The sequence below is a fragment of the Delphinapterus leucas genome, chromosome 1 (genome assembly GCF_059928025.1).
Source record: "Delphinapterus leucas isolate spDelLeu-1000000601 "Yukka" chromosome 1, BTC_Dleu_Yukka2, whole genome shotgun sequence".
In the NCBI taxonomy this organism is placed as follows: Eukaryota; Metazoa; Chordata; class Mammalia; order Artiodactyla; family Monodontidae; genus Delphinapterus; species Delphinapterus leucas.
In genome coordinates this window covers 91,668,813-91,682,971 of record NC_143129.1, presented here as the reverse complement: position 1 = coordinate 91,682,971, position 14,159 = coordinate 91,668,813, and the positions used below count along the sequence as shown (strand labels likewise).

The following is a 14,159-nucleotide window of genomic DNA, read 5'->3' as shown; positions in this document are numbered from 1 at the left end:
ATTTTGGATATATATTTCCAAACTCCTCTCAATGAGACTGTATTAATTTACATTTTTTCAGGCAGTGCAGGAGACTGACTATTTCCCCACTCCCTTAACAACACTGAGTAGTATCAATCTTTGCTAATTTAAAACATGAAAACATCTCATTTGCATTTGCATTTCTTCTATTTCTAGTAAGGTCATCTAATCCACCATTAAGCATTTTTTCTTATTCTCATGTTTTCAAATGATCTATCCAGCCTTATTATTCCTCACAACCAATGCATTTCTAAGCCAATGAGGAAAGGGGAAATAAAGTAGAGGAAGGAATACACTTCCTTCTAAAACAAGGTTTAGGAATAATTTAAAGCAATATGCTCATTTAGTATTCAACTGTCCTCTTTAAGAATACTCAATATGCTTAAAAAATAACACAAGCAGTTTAACAATTCAATCAAAAATTTATCTATTTTTCAAGTTAAATACTATTCTAATATGCTAACCAGCAGAAGAGACTACCATTCAACCCAAGACCATGTGTCACAAATATAAATGCCTTGAGACCAGGCAGAAAACATAAATGAGTGAACTAAAAGCACATGCACTGTGTAAGAGACTCACAGCTCAGGTCTAACTAATCACTGCCAAGTGGAAATGCAGGTCCGTATTTCCCAACTTAAAATTGTAAATCTGGAGTTTAATGTTAAATCTCCTGATTTTTTTAAATGTTGAAAAAAAAAACCAAAAACAATGAAAGCAAATTAACCAAAAAAACACTGCTGGCTGGCCCTGAGAATATGTTTGTTCACTGTCCTAAATAAACAAATCAATAGAATAAGAACAAAAATCTACTAACTTAGGGCTTCCCTGGTGGTTCAGTGGTTAAGAATCCGCCTGCCAATGCAGGGGACAGGGGTTCGAGACCTGCTCCGGGAAGATCTCACATGCCGTGAGGCCTGTGCACCACAACTACTGAGCCTGTGCTCTAGAGCCTGCGAGCCACAACTACTGAAGCCCGAGTGCCTAGAGCCTGTGCTCCGCAACAAGAGAAGCCACCGCAATGAGAAGCCCACGCACCACAATGAAGAGTAGCCCCAGCTTTCCTCAACTAGAGAAAAACCTGCACGCAGCAATGAAGACCCAATGCAGCCAAAAATAAAGAAAATAAAATAAATACATTTATTTAAAAAAAAAATCTATTAATTTAGTAATTACTGATGACAAGAGTCAAGAGAAATTTGTCACATCACACATATAGGCATGTTTGTCTTTTTTTTAATATAAAACTATAGACATAAATCATTATCTTTATGTGAATATCTTAAAAGATCAATATGGAACCAACAGTCCATTTCTGGATTATCATTTGTGGATAAGGTTTAGTTCAGTCTTTAACTGGGATTATGCATACCTCTAGAAGTACTACATGAAACTTTGCAAGGACCAAAATGGGACACACCGTTTTAAGAGAATCAATTTCTAAAGCTTCAACTATATATGACTCTTTCCTATAACTGATCTACCTGAAGAATGTTCCTCTGATTGGTCTGTCATGCTGGTTTTCCCTTCCTAGCCAACATATGCTCCCCGACTCAGTGCGCCCCCTAAAGATATATTACCTTTTCCTACTTTACAAAAGAAAAGCTTACTTTTCACCCATCCTGAACCTTTCCAAGGTACGTTGCCCTAGAGTGTAAAGATCTCCATGTGCCTCAAGGGACAATTCAAAGTTTGGGTTTGGGAGGAACCATTTTTAATCAAGGAACCTATAATAGGGATTTGTGCCATTTACTTATTTAACAGTGAAGCTCAGCATTAGAAATAGAGTGTTCTGGCCCCTGGAATTTCTGACTTCAAGTATATTGTAGAGTGGGGAGGGAGTGATAATTTTTATCAGTTCCATTTATCAGCACCCTTTCTCCCCTTACTATCAAAGCATACATTGCTCCTAAGGGAAGGTACCCTCATAATAAGGCAAATAAAGCATTAGTAAGGGATAATAAAGGCAGTGGAATCTTGTTTCGGCCAAGTGATAAGCTCACGGCAAGGCTTTAAGACTTATCTATCTTTCTATCTTAGAATCTGAATTCAGAAGAGAGATGGCTGTCATAGGGATGCATGTTAACATGTTTATTTGAATTAAAAAATGAAGTCAGACTTCTCTGTCAGAAAGTAAGTCTGATTTGATTTAGTTGACAGGAATGACAATGAGAACTCACCCAGCCAATTAAGTTATATGGAGGACTCTTTCCAAAGTCGGAAGAGCCAAATATGTAGCTCGAAGGATTTGACAAAAATATAGAGTACATGATTCCATTTAGAACTTTATGATCAAAAGAAACTTAAATTTAAAAAAAATTATACAAAAACTGTTTATTGTGGAAAAGTATTTAAGTGTGATTAAAAAACTCTCAAATATAAAATAATTATATTATAATAAAATCATACAGAGGTGTGGAATGGATATGAGTTCAACAAGAAAAAGTACTTATATAAAATTTACTACTGTTAGAGTATTTGTTCATGTACTTTTCAATGGATCATGGTGGATATCAAGTCATTAGATTCCTTGAAATACATTCAAATATAAAGTATTTTAGTTTTATTTTTAAATGTCTATATTTGTAATATGTTAAAAATTACATTCTTTGCAATTATTTAACCTTATGATGTCAAGTTAAAAATGTGTGAAGGGATACATAGTTTTTCAAAATTCTTTTAGGAGCTATGTGAACAAAAATGTTTTAAGACCACAGCTTTAGTGGATAGCCATGGTTACTACTTGAAAAGCCTGCCAAGGTTTGCAATTCTGCCCATGAGAGGGAGGTGAAGCCTTAATATCCACAGTCACCTCAGTCCTCATAGTTAACATACAATACTGATTTTCCACTGCTGTTATTTCCTTAACATTATACTTTTGCCATTAATGTAAACATTAAGCACATAAACATACAGCAATTCCTTTTTCTCTGATTTGCAATTAAACCATTTTACGTAACCATACCAAAGATCCTTGGGTTTCCTTCTACTACAGATGCTGAATATATTTAATACAGCAGAGATATAGCACAATGAACTCACTTCAATGTTGGAAAACTGGCTGTTTTTCAGACCCTAACTGTTGGTGATTTTCTTCTGCCTATCAATGTGATGAGTAGAAGCAGTAATAGTATAGTGGTTAAGAGCTAAACTTGAGCTTGAAACCCAGCTTTTTCATTTATTAGCTAGGTGATTTAGGAAATGTTACTTGTCTCCCCTTTGCCTCAGTTCCTTTATATTTAAAATGTGGCTGATAATAGTACCTATATCATGAAGTGATTGGGAAGATTAAATTAGTATCTTTATATAAATTGCTTAGAACAGTGCTTGGCGCATAATAAGTGTTATACAAGTGTTAGCTATTATTACTGAAATTGATTAAGACATCTGTGACACCAAGGCTATTCATTCATTCATACTTCCATCAAAGAATAAATATTAATATTTACAGTATATCAGGCAGTGTTCTAGATGATAAGGATTCAAAGATGACAAGTATAGTCCCTAATTTCCACAGTTTCACACATCATTAGGGAGGACAAACATTAAAACAACATGATAAACTAACAAATAAGTGTTTACAGTTGAATAAGTTAACTAAAATTATTATAAAGGTGAGGTTTTGACTAAGTACTGTAGAACTGCAGAGAAGATCAGGGAAGGCTTCCCAGAGAATGAGACTTAATTTTGAAGGATAAAAGTAGAAGCATAGATAAGGTGGGAGAAGGCAGTCAAAATAGTTGTGATAAAGATCCCTGTCTTTAAGCCAAACATTTAAGAGTTTCTATACTCACTTCTACAGAGAATATTAGAGAGAACTAAACACAGACATTTCTATGATCTTCCACCACTTTATATGCATCTCTGACTTATGACTGGAATAAAATATACCCCATTTTTCTCTACATGCTGTGCCCCAATGTTTAACTTTGCCTTATTTTTTTTTTTAATGTGTAATTATAGGTGTTAACTTCCCCAACCAAAACTGGGTACACTGTTCTCTGTATAAGCAATTGCTGTATTCGATCTGAAAGGTTTTCTAAGTAATAAAAGAAGCAATTTAATTAATTTTTGTAAAATACTTTAAATTCTATAAAGAATTTAAATTTCATCTTATAAAAGACAAAAAAGTACGATAACCTAGTTTACAATCATAATTAGTTTCAATTTAATCTGGGTTTCTTATCAATGATGCAAACTCCAAGCCAAGTAACTTCGTATAATAACTCTAAAAAACTTTAAAAATAATTTTTATGACTACTGTTTACCCCAAGAACAGATTATGACACATACCTGTGTCTGAAGGACGTAAAAAGTCCGTGTCACAGGTGAAAAAGGTCTGATGGTCCTGAGCTGACAAATTCATGTCATAGTATGTAAGTGGCTCTTTACCAGTCACCCAAGTGTATCTTTACCAAAACACAATAAAATATGTAAATTGAACATGAGAGAGCATCTGTCTGCTACAACAGATACTTTTTAAAATTCAAAAATATACTGCTACAAATCTTATTTCAGGATGTTTCAAAAGCTTATTATAATCAATAAAGCAAAAGAGATAGCCTATCCAAACTACTTACAGTACAATAATAAAACATCAAAAATCAAAACGGAAAAGGTAGATTATTCAACAAACAGTGCTTCAAAATTGAATTTGAAGATAAAACAATTTGACTTAAATATACACTTTTTTAAGTATACTTAAATAAATTCTCAGTGAATTAGAATTAAGTATTAAAAGTAAAACTACAAAGAAACTAGAAAAAAACAAGTGATTATTTTACTAGATGTCAAGATGATAAAGGGTTTTCAAAGCATAAAAGCAAAAAAAAACTTCTTTCAGATTTTACTAAACTAGAAATTTTACCTTTCATTTCCCCCTAAAACCCTCAATAATTAATAGCAGGTAACAAACTGTCTAATAAATACATTTTAAAATATCCAATCACATTGGTAATTAACAAATAGCAAATTAAAATAACTAATTTTGACTATTCAACTATAAAATTGGCAAATATATATTGTCAAGGGTGAGGTAGGACTCACACATATTGCTGTTATAAATATAAATTGGTATTTACATTTCTTTTTCCAGAAATCAATTAGATAATATCTATCAAGAGCCTTAAAAATAACACCTAGTTAAATGATGGATGGGTATATGGAATTCCATTACACCACTCTCTCTACTTTTATTTTTGAAATTTTCCACCATTAAAAGAAAAACTTAAAGGGGGAAAAAAAACTGTTCACACCTTTTGATTCAGTAATTCCAGTGCTACAAATCAACCCTAAGGAAATAATCATATATGTGGCTAAAGATTTATATATAAAGCTATCCCTCTAGAGTAAATGTTAACAGTGAAATATAACCTGTGACCTGGATAGGGGAGCAGTAGGTAAGTTATGTATGGTACCTCCATATAATAGAATACAGTACAACTATTAAAAATCATGTTTTTGAAGAAATTCATGTTTTGAAGAAATTCTGTGGTAAATTCACACATAATGAATTTTATATATTATGATGTTCAAGTTTTGTTTCTATATATGCGTATAGAAGAGAGACTGGATGGAAATACTAATAGCAGTTATCACTTAGTGGTAGAAAAAGGTGATTTTTTACTTTCTTTCTCATACATCTTTTTATTTTCCAACTTTCAACAATGAATATGTATATATTTTATAATCAGAAAAAGCATTTTAACAGCACATTGTGGGCTTCCCTGGTGGTGCAGTGGTTGAGAGTCCGCCTGCCGATGCAGAGGACACGGGTTCGTGCCCCGGTCCAGGAAGATCCCACATGCCGCGGAGTGGCTGGGCCCGTGAGCCATGGCCGCTGAGCCTGCGCGTCCGGAGCCTGTGCTCCGCAACGGGAGAGGCCACAACGGTGAGAGGCCCGCGTACCGCAAAAAAAATAAAAATAAAAATAAAAGCACATTGTGTTATTTATATACATGATCAAAGATTTTAAGTTATTTAATTGTATAAGTTGCCTTTAAAGTTTCTATTTAAAGTTTTTAGCTATTTTAGGAGAAATTATCATGAAGAAAAAGGAAAAAGCAAATCCTTGTTCATTTAGCAAAGTTTGGTATACTTTCTAAAATCATTAAAAAAAAATGAACGATCTACATTAATCCCAAAATGATTTAAAGCAGCTAAAAAACACATGCACAGTATCAATAACTTAAATTAGCAGTAAATTTTAAAAGACTCAGTAAAGTAAAACAAGGATTGGGCCATAAAATGGCTCATACCAAAGAGTTCTATACACTTGCTAAAGGCTGGCTACGATATGATTCCAAGCTTCCTAGAACCACACAATGATTACCAGTGCAATTTAGACTTTTACATTAAGACAAACTAATCATTCAAAAAAGAAGCATTAAGAGTTCGTTATACTAAGATAAGAAATTTCTGTTTAAGATTTTCATGAAGTAGATACTATAAGATAACAAGAATAGCCTAAAAACTTTTTAATAAACACAGTGAGAAGTTCAAGGACCTGTTTCTTGCAGAATCCCTTAATATAGGCTAATGGCATCTATCATAAAAGCCTAGCTTTGGCTTCCCAGGATGTGACTGTCCTACACTATCAAGTACTTACGCACAGGGATTACTGCTAAATTATTTTGTATCCCCATCATTTTGCATAGTGCCAATACATAGTAGACATAAACTGTTTCTTGTTCAATGAATTAAATAACATGCCCCAGTCTACCTCCAGGTAAAACACAGCCCTTTCCAAAACAAAAGTAAAGTATCTCTGGTCATAAGTTTCAAGAGTCGTTTTCTCATTTAAAATAAAACCCAGAAGAGAAATGGACACAATAGTGTAGCTAGGGAATGGCAATACGAAATACAATATAAAAGTATTATGCTCTGTACTGTTGCACAAATGAAATTTATATTCACATTCAGATTGATATTTTCTAGTGAATCGTCAAATAAAGTTTGCAATTGAGCACATGTGCACAGGAATATGCTGACATTTGCAATTTTTTCTCAATCTCATGAATTCTTTGAAAAGGCTTTCTGCCATAAACCAAGAGCCAAATGTATACTTATATCATAAACATATGGTTTGAAGCAATGTTTCTCATGATTATAAAAGTAAACATAGTCAAGATGCTGCCAATTAAACCTTGGGCTAATCATTTTACCTTATATCAGTATCTCCAACCAGAAGAGCTGTGATATATTTGTAAAAATAAATTTTTCCATAATACTTTTATTCTAAAACCAATGCCATAATTATACTGAAAGCAAAATGTAATACCTCCTATATTCTGCTCCTCTGAAAAGATTTAGAGGATTTCTCCATACCTTGCATTCTAAAAAACAAAGAGAAAAAGGGGGAAAATAAGACAGTTTAATCAAATGTAGTTAAATCTTAATTTGGTCAACATGTATAGTCACTGTATGCTAAGTACAGTGCTAGCCACATATAGCACAAAGATGAATAAGGCATGGACCACCCCTGCTGTCATGCAGTGTACAACCAAATCTAGTCATTCCCTTATTTCTGTCTCCATAGCATTTGGTTCACAATTCAAGTACCACACTTACCATATTACAATGTGACTATCTAGTTTTCAGTTTCTCCTTTAAAATATGGGCTTTTAAAACTTTGCTCAGGGGCTTCCCTGGTGGTGCAGTGGTTGAGAGTCTGCATGCCGATGCAGGGGACACGGGTTCGTGCCCCGGTCCGAGAAGATCCCACATGCCGCGGAGCGGCTGGGCCCGTGAGCCATGGCCACTGAGCCTGCGCGTCCGGAGCCTGTGCTCAAAAAAACTTTGCTCATTTTGTACTTCTGGAACCACAGCATTTGGAACTAACTTAACTGAATTAAGTGTAGCATGAGAATTAGTTATGTAAACTATCACCTACACTGTGTGATAAGTGCTATGATAGAGATATATTTTGTTCCAAGAGAAAAAAAGGAAGTGATTAAGTTTGCTCTGGAGAAATTAGGGGAGACTTTAGAAAGGCTGTGACATTTAAACTTGAACCACTGTAAAAATGAGTAGAAGGTTGCCAGATGAAGAACATTCTAAGCAGAGAAGTATGAGAAAACCACACAGCATACTTAGGTTAGAGTACATGGTAGAAGGTGAGAGGGAGAGCTGTAAATGAGGCTAGAAAATAGACTGGGGGAAATTGATGAAGGGGCTTACATACCATGTAAAGAGTTTAGACATTATCCTTAGTCAATCAGAAGCCATCAAAGGTTTATAAACAGAAAAATAACAAATATCAGGACTTTGGTTAGATCAGCAGTTCTCAAAGTATCATTCATGGAACTGCAAAGTAACAACTCGTTTCATAATAAATGCTAAGACATTGTTTGCCTTTTTAACTTGTTGACTTGAACCCAACCCTGAGAGTAAGGGCGTCCTTAAATTTTGTGCCCCAAGCACCTGACTTAACCTCACGCTAGTCCCAGTCCTGCAAAGTTGGGCTAATGGTACAAATCAAAGGTTGGTAAAACTGCTGGTACTTTAAAGTAGTGGTCATTGGATTCCTCACCCCCACCGCAGTAAACAAGGCAACCAAATATGATGGTTGTCTCCAGTATAAGCAATTGTTTTTTGAGCTGGACTGACCTTTTTTTTTTTTTCATGGAATCTCACTTTTACTTGAAAGAGTCACTAACAGACAAATTTATGATTATTCAGACAGATACCTGGCAAACATTTTCTCAAAGTTGAACAAAGTGAGTCTGTCAAATTCAAGGAAGAAAAAGTAGTATTTACTGCCAATGATAAAACTTGAGCTTTCAAGTACATATTAGAATTTTGAAAAACTTGTATCAGTTTCCATGAGCTTGACAATTTCTCAACTTAAAGGCTTTCCTGTGAGATTAGTGGTGATATTAACAAACGTCATTTTAAAAAATTATACAATATTTCAATATTTGGAAGACACGTATAACTCAGGGAACGAGTATTTTCCAAATGGCCAATGCATGATTTATAAAATTATTCATAAGTGAAAGACCCATTCAAAATGGGACACCAAGGGATTTTAATGTACAGAACATGACAAGTTAACTGATACAGCTTCAGATTCCACACTGCAACTAAACTTTAAGAAAGTACCTCAGTAAATTTTGGTGTTGTATTGAAAATGAATATCCACAACCTTCTGAAAAGGTTATTAAAATACTTTTCCCTTTTCCAACTACATATCTGTGTGAGAACAGATTTTCTTCATAGATGTCAAGCAAAACAACATTTCACAACAATGCAGAAGCAGATATGAGAATAAGCAATTTTTTATTAAGCTAGATATTAAAGAGATTTAAATAAATGTAAAGAAATGGCAGTCTTCTGATTAAAATTTTCTCGGTTTGGAAAATATAATTATTTTTCATGATATGTGTATTAGCTGAGGCTGCCATAACTAAATACCATAGAGTGGGTGACTTAAACAACAGAAATTTATTTTCTCACAGTTCTGAAGTCTGGAAGTCTGAAATCAGGGTGCCAACATGGTTAGGTTCTGGTAAGAGCTCTCTTCCTGGCTTACAGATGGCTGCCTTCTTCCTGTGTCCTCACATGTCTCCTCCCATAGTGGAGAGAGAAATTAATCTCTCTTCTTCTCCTAAGGCTACCAATCCTATCACATTAGAACCCCACCCTTACAACCTCATTTAACCTTAATTGTCTCCTAAAAGTCCTGCCTCCAAATATAGTTACATTAGAGGTTACAGCTTCAACACATGAATTTGAGGTGGGGGAGAGACACAGTTCAGTTCATAGAACTATGTTAACATGCAATGGGTTTCCTGTTATTTTAAAAATAACAAATAAATATTTTTTAATTTGTTTTAATTTCTAATATGGTAAATATTGGGGATATAATCAATATATAAACAAAAGCTCTTTGAGGTCCTCAATAATTTTTAGGAGTATAAACAATTCCTGAATCTAAAAAATTTGAGAACCACTTTTTTACATAGTAAGGGGAGAGAATGTACTAAAAGGAGAAGTATCATAGGCAGGGAAACCAGTTAGGATATACAGCAATAGTCCAGGAAAGAGATATCTAAGGCCTACATATGGGACACTGAATGTTGAAAAAGAGGTAAAACAGAGTCAAGGTAATTTTTGAGGGGAATCAATAGCATACGATGAGGGTCAATAGTCTGGAGAAGGAAGGGGAAATAAAAGAGATATAATCTAAAACAACTCAAAGGTTTCTATTTTGGAAATTAATAGATTTTAGGATTATGGAAGGTACCTATTAAAAGAAGATAATTAGCAGTTTCACTTTGGACAGAATGAGTTTAGGGTTGCTTAGGGCCTTCAAAGGTGGAGATTTCTAGCAAAGAGTTAGAAATGTGGGTCTAGAACATAAAAGAGAGCTTGGGGACAGAAAGTTAACATTGGTTCTCCCAATATATATGTCTGTGGATGATAATACTATAGAAGGAGATGCAGCTACCCAGGGAGAGAAAGTGGAACCAAAGGAGAACTGTGACTCACTTCTGAGGTCAATTCATGCATCTCTTCTGTGAAACATTTTGTGGCCTTCCTTCCAAGAATAACTGACCATTCCCTCTTTTCATCACCATAGTATCTTCCATACACTATATAAAAGTATCTTTTGTATCTTTTGCCATCACTTATTTATATGTCTGTATCCTATACTAAGCTGGAATGTTCTTAAGGTTATCTTCACTTTCATTATGCAATGGTATACTCAATCTCACAATAGGGAATAAGACTGTATAATGCATTATTGTTATAATTATTTACATACTGGACTCTGAGCTTCTTGGGGACACATCTATGTCATATTCATCTTTTTTTTTTAAGATTATTTGTTTATTGATTTATTTATTTAATTTTTGGCTGCATGGGGTCTTAGTTGCAGCACGCAGGATCTTCGTTGTGGTGTGCGGGCTTCTCCCTAGTTGCAGCATGCGGGTTTTCTCTTTAGTTGTGGTGCACAGGCTCCAGGGCACACGGGCTCTGTAGTTGTGGCATGCGGGTTCCAGAGCGTGTGAGCTCTGTAGTTTGCAGCATACAGGCTCTAGTTGATGCGCGCAAGCTCAGTAGTTGTGGCACGCAGTCTTCGTTGCCCCGTAGCATGTAGGATCTTAGTTCCCTGACCAGGGATCGAACCCGTGTCCCCTGCATTGTACGGTGGATTCTTTACCACTGGACCTCTAGGGAAGTCCCTCATATTCATCTTAATATGCCTTATTCTTAAGAGTTCCGTAATTATTTCATGAAAGGGGAGAAAGGAGTAGGGCAGAGAAAATTACCATTATTCCTTCCTGTACTCCTGAATGGCTGCCAACCTCATCCCTACTAATCCTGGTCAACATCCACTCAAGCTTTTTTTTTAAATTTATTTACTTATTTATGGCTGCATTGGGTCTTCGTTGCTTCACATGGGCTTTCTCTAGTTGTGGTGAGTGGAGGCTATTCTTCGTTGCGGTGTGTGGGCTTCTCATTGTGGTGGCTTCTCTAGCTGCAGAGCATGGGCTCTAGGTGCGCAGGCTTCAGTAGTTGTGGTGCGAGGGCTCAGTAGTTGTGGCTTCCAGGCTCTAGAGCACAGGCTCAGTAGTTGTGGTTCACAGGCTTTGTTGCTCCACGGCATGTGGGATCTTCCCGAACCAGGGCTCAAACCCACGTTCCCTGCATTGGCAGGCAGGTTCTTAACCACTACGCCACGGGGGAAGTCCCCCACTCAAGCTTTAGGGCTCAGTTTAAACAGTTCTTTCTTACAGACTTGCCCTGATCACACCTAAAAAGTGCCAGCAACTGCACTCAGGTAGTATTTTTCTACTAAATTAATATAACTCTAGTGGTTAGGCTTACTGAACAAATGAGACATTATGACATTCTGCAGAATTAACTCATTTGTATGAGTTAACTGTATGATTATAACCTATACCAAATGAAAGAAACAATAATCCAAAAATGTGATTTCTATCTGGCTTCAAATATTTTACTTTCCTAATTGCATAATTACTAGATACATATAGAGGAATAGTCTACAGTTTATGTATGACAACAGATTATCCATACAAGAATAACAGATTTTGATGTCTTTGTAAATATACTAAGAAGAAAAACTATTTTTCCTAACTTTGCTCTCTTGGCAGAGATGGCTAATTGTCTTTGTTCTCTCCTTTATCAGTAATAAGATCCCCTTATCACCTGTGCATATATACACTGAGAAAATGATTACAATTTCTAGCCTCCCTTACAGCTAGTTCTGTTTATATGACAAAGGTCTGACCAGTAGAAAGTAAGTTGAAATAGTATATGACGCTGCTCGGAAGTGTCCTTGGTTGCTGTGGGGTGGGGTGTGGGGAAAGCGTCTTCTCCTGGCTTATTCTCCTTCCTGTGACTAGACTGTGGCCATGATGGCTGAAGCCAGAGGAACTGTCTGGAACCATAAGGAAAAACTGCATTGGAGATGGTTGCAAACAAAATAGAAGTAGTCTAGGTCTCTGATAATCATTGCTCTCCATGTCAGCCATGGATTATCTATATTCAAAGGAAAGACAAACTGCTCTCTACTGTTATGAGTTTTCTATCTGCCACAGCCAAACACAATCTTAACAATACAGCTCTGAACACACATTAAGTCAGTAGTAGTCACCTGACAAATTCTGTCTGCTGGTTTCACTTTCTCTGCTGCTGGAAGGAGAACCTGGCTCTGAAATGCTGCCTTCTGTTCCTCCCATCAGTGGTCGCAAATGGCTTACAGATACTTGCTCAATAAAAGATGTGCCGTGCTTATGGAAGTACCACCATTCAAATATCTGTGACAAACAGAAAACATCTTTCACTTAAAATAGAATTAATCAGCAGATATATGACCTCAAATCAAAACATTCTCTCAAGATGTTCCTGTTTAATTCAGCATTTGAAACGTGCCCTCCTTCCAAAAAATAAGCCAAACACAAGATTCCCTGATAACACATGCCAAGCCAAGGTAAAATGCCTTTTTACAACTTTGTAATGAAATTCAGACAAGCTTAGGCAACACTAGAATACGTCTGTAAATAAAGCATTAAAAAACAGTAAGAAGTGTTTAAGCTATAAATAATGTAACTTTCATTATAATGTCATTTTAGTCTATCTGTAGCATAATTAAAAGAAAAACAATTTTGAAACAACTAGCATGGTGGATTAACCACTAGACTAGGGTTAGAATGCCCACATTTGACTCCCAATTCAGCCATATATTAGCTGTGTGTTTCGGGGAAGTTAACTTCTAACCTCTCAGAGCCTCAATGTCCTATCTAGTAAATATGGTTAACAAGAATTGTAAGTGCTTTTAAACAACAAAGTACTACTCCAGTATTTGGCAGTATTATTAATGTAGGTTAAGAGTCAAGTTGATTCCCATACTGAACCATTTAAAAATCAGGATATTCATTTCTTTCTGTTTCCATGGTTTATCATTGCTATAAGAAGAGGAATCAAAAGCAGCTCTCTGTGTTGAATGAGCAGAATGTTTCATATTCGGATACTCCAGCCTTTTCAACTCCCTTTGCTGGCTCCTTTGGGTCTGAGCTTAAACGACATGTCCTAGGGAACTTTTCCTGATTCCACAGAACAGAAAGCTATGTTATGCACTCCCACTGGCTCTTTTATTCTCCTTTCAGAGTAATCTTTACTTGTAATAATTAGTTAAACAACTGGCTTTGTTGCTATTCTTCAAGCTTCCAAGCACACTACCTCTTCACGTAGAAATAACACAAGCAGCACAACTAGCTTTCTCATTTCAGGTGGTAAAAGAAATTATAAATAAACTTTGCTCATAAAAATTCATCAAGATTTCAAGGGTAATGACACAGTTTAACCTTTAAAATGTTACTTGAATTCTTAAGTTTTGTAAATTTAAAATGTTGGCTTAAAAAAAAGTAACAACAAATTTTAAACACTTTTACATATTACATATGTAAGTTATATATTATATAAATGTAAGTTTTCTCCCTTCCTTATAAATGAGGAAATTAGGACTCAGAATTCATGTGACTTGCCCAAAGTTATCAGATAGTAAATGGCACAGTCAAGACTCAAAACTACATCTGCTGGTTCCAAGACCAATGCTCTTTCTACTACATCAGCTGTTTAAAGATAGTTTATCTTCTTTATTTAGATTT

General features: G+C 35.4%; 1 protein-coding gene across 7 annotated transcripts in view; it reads right to left on the bottom strand.

The window, feature by feature from the left end:
* Nucleotides 1–14,159, bottom strand: part of ST7L (suppression of tumorigenicity 7 like) — a 135,573-nt gene that overhangs the window by 116,209 nt on the left and 5,205 nt on the right. For all 7 annotated transcript variants that reach the window (XM_089917934.1, XM_089917939.1, XM_089917938.1 and 4 more), the window contains 3 exons: nucleotides 12,647–12,809; nucleotides 7,301–7,355; nucleotides 4,315–4,430 (listed from right to left, as the gene is read on the bottom strand). In XM_089917934.1, the coding sequence (XP_089774060.1) occupies nucleotides 4,315–4,430; nucleotides 7,301–7,355; nucleotides 12,647–12,809 (334 nt within the window). The remainder of the gene's footprint in view (nucleotides 1–4,314; nucleotides 4,431–7,300; nucleotides 7,356–12,646; nucleotides 12,810–14,159) is intronic.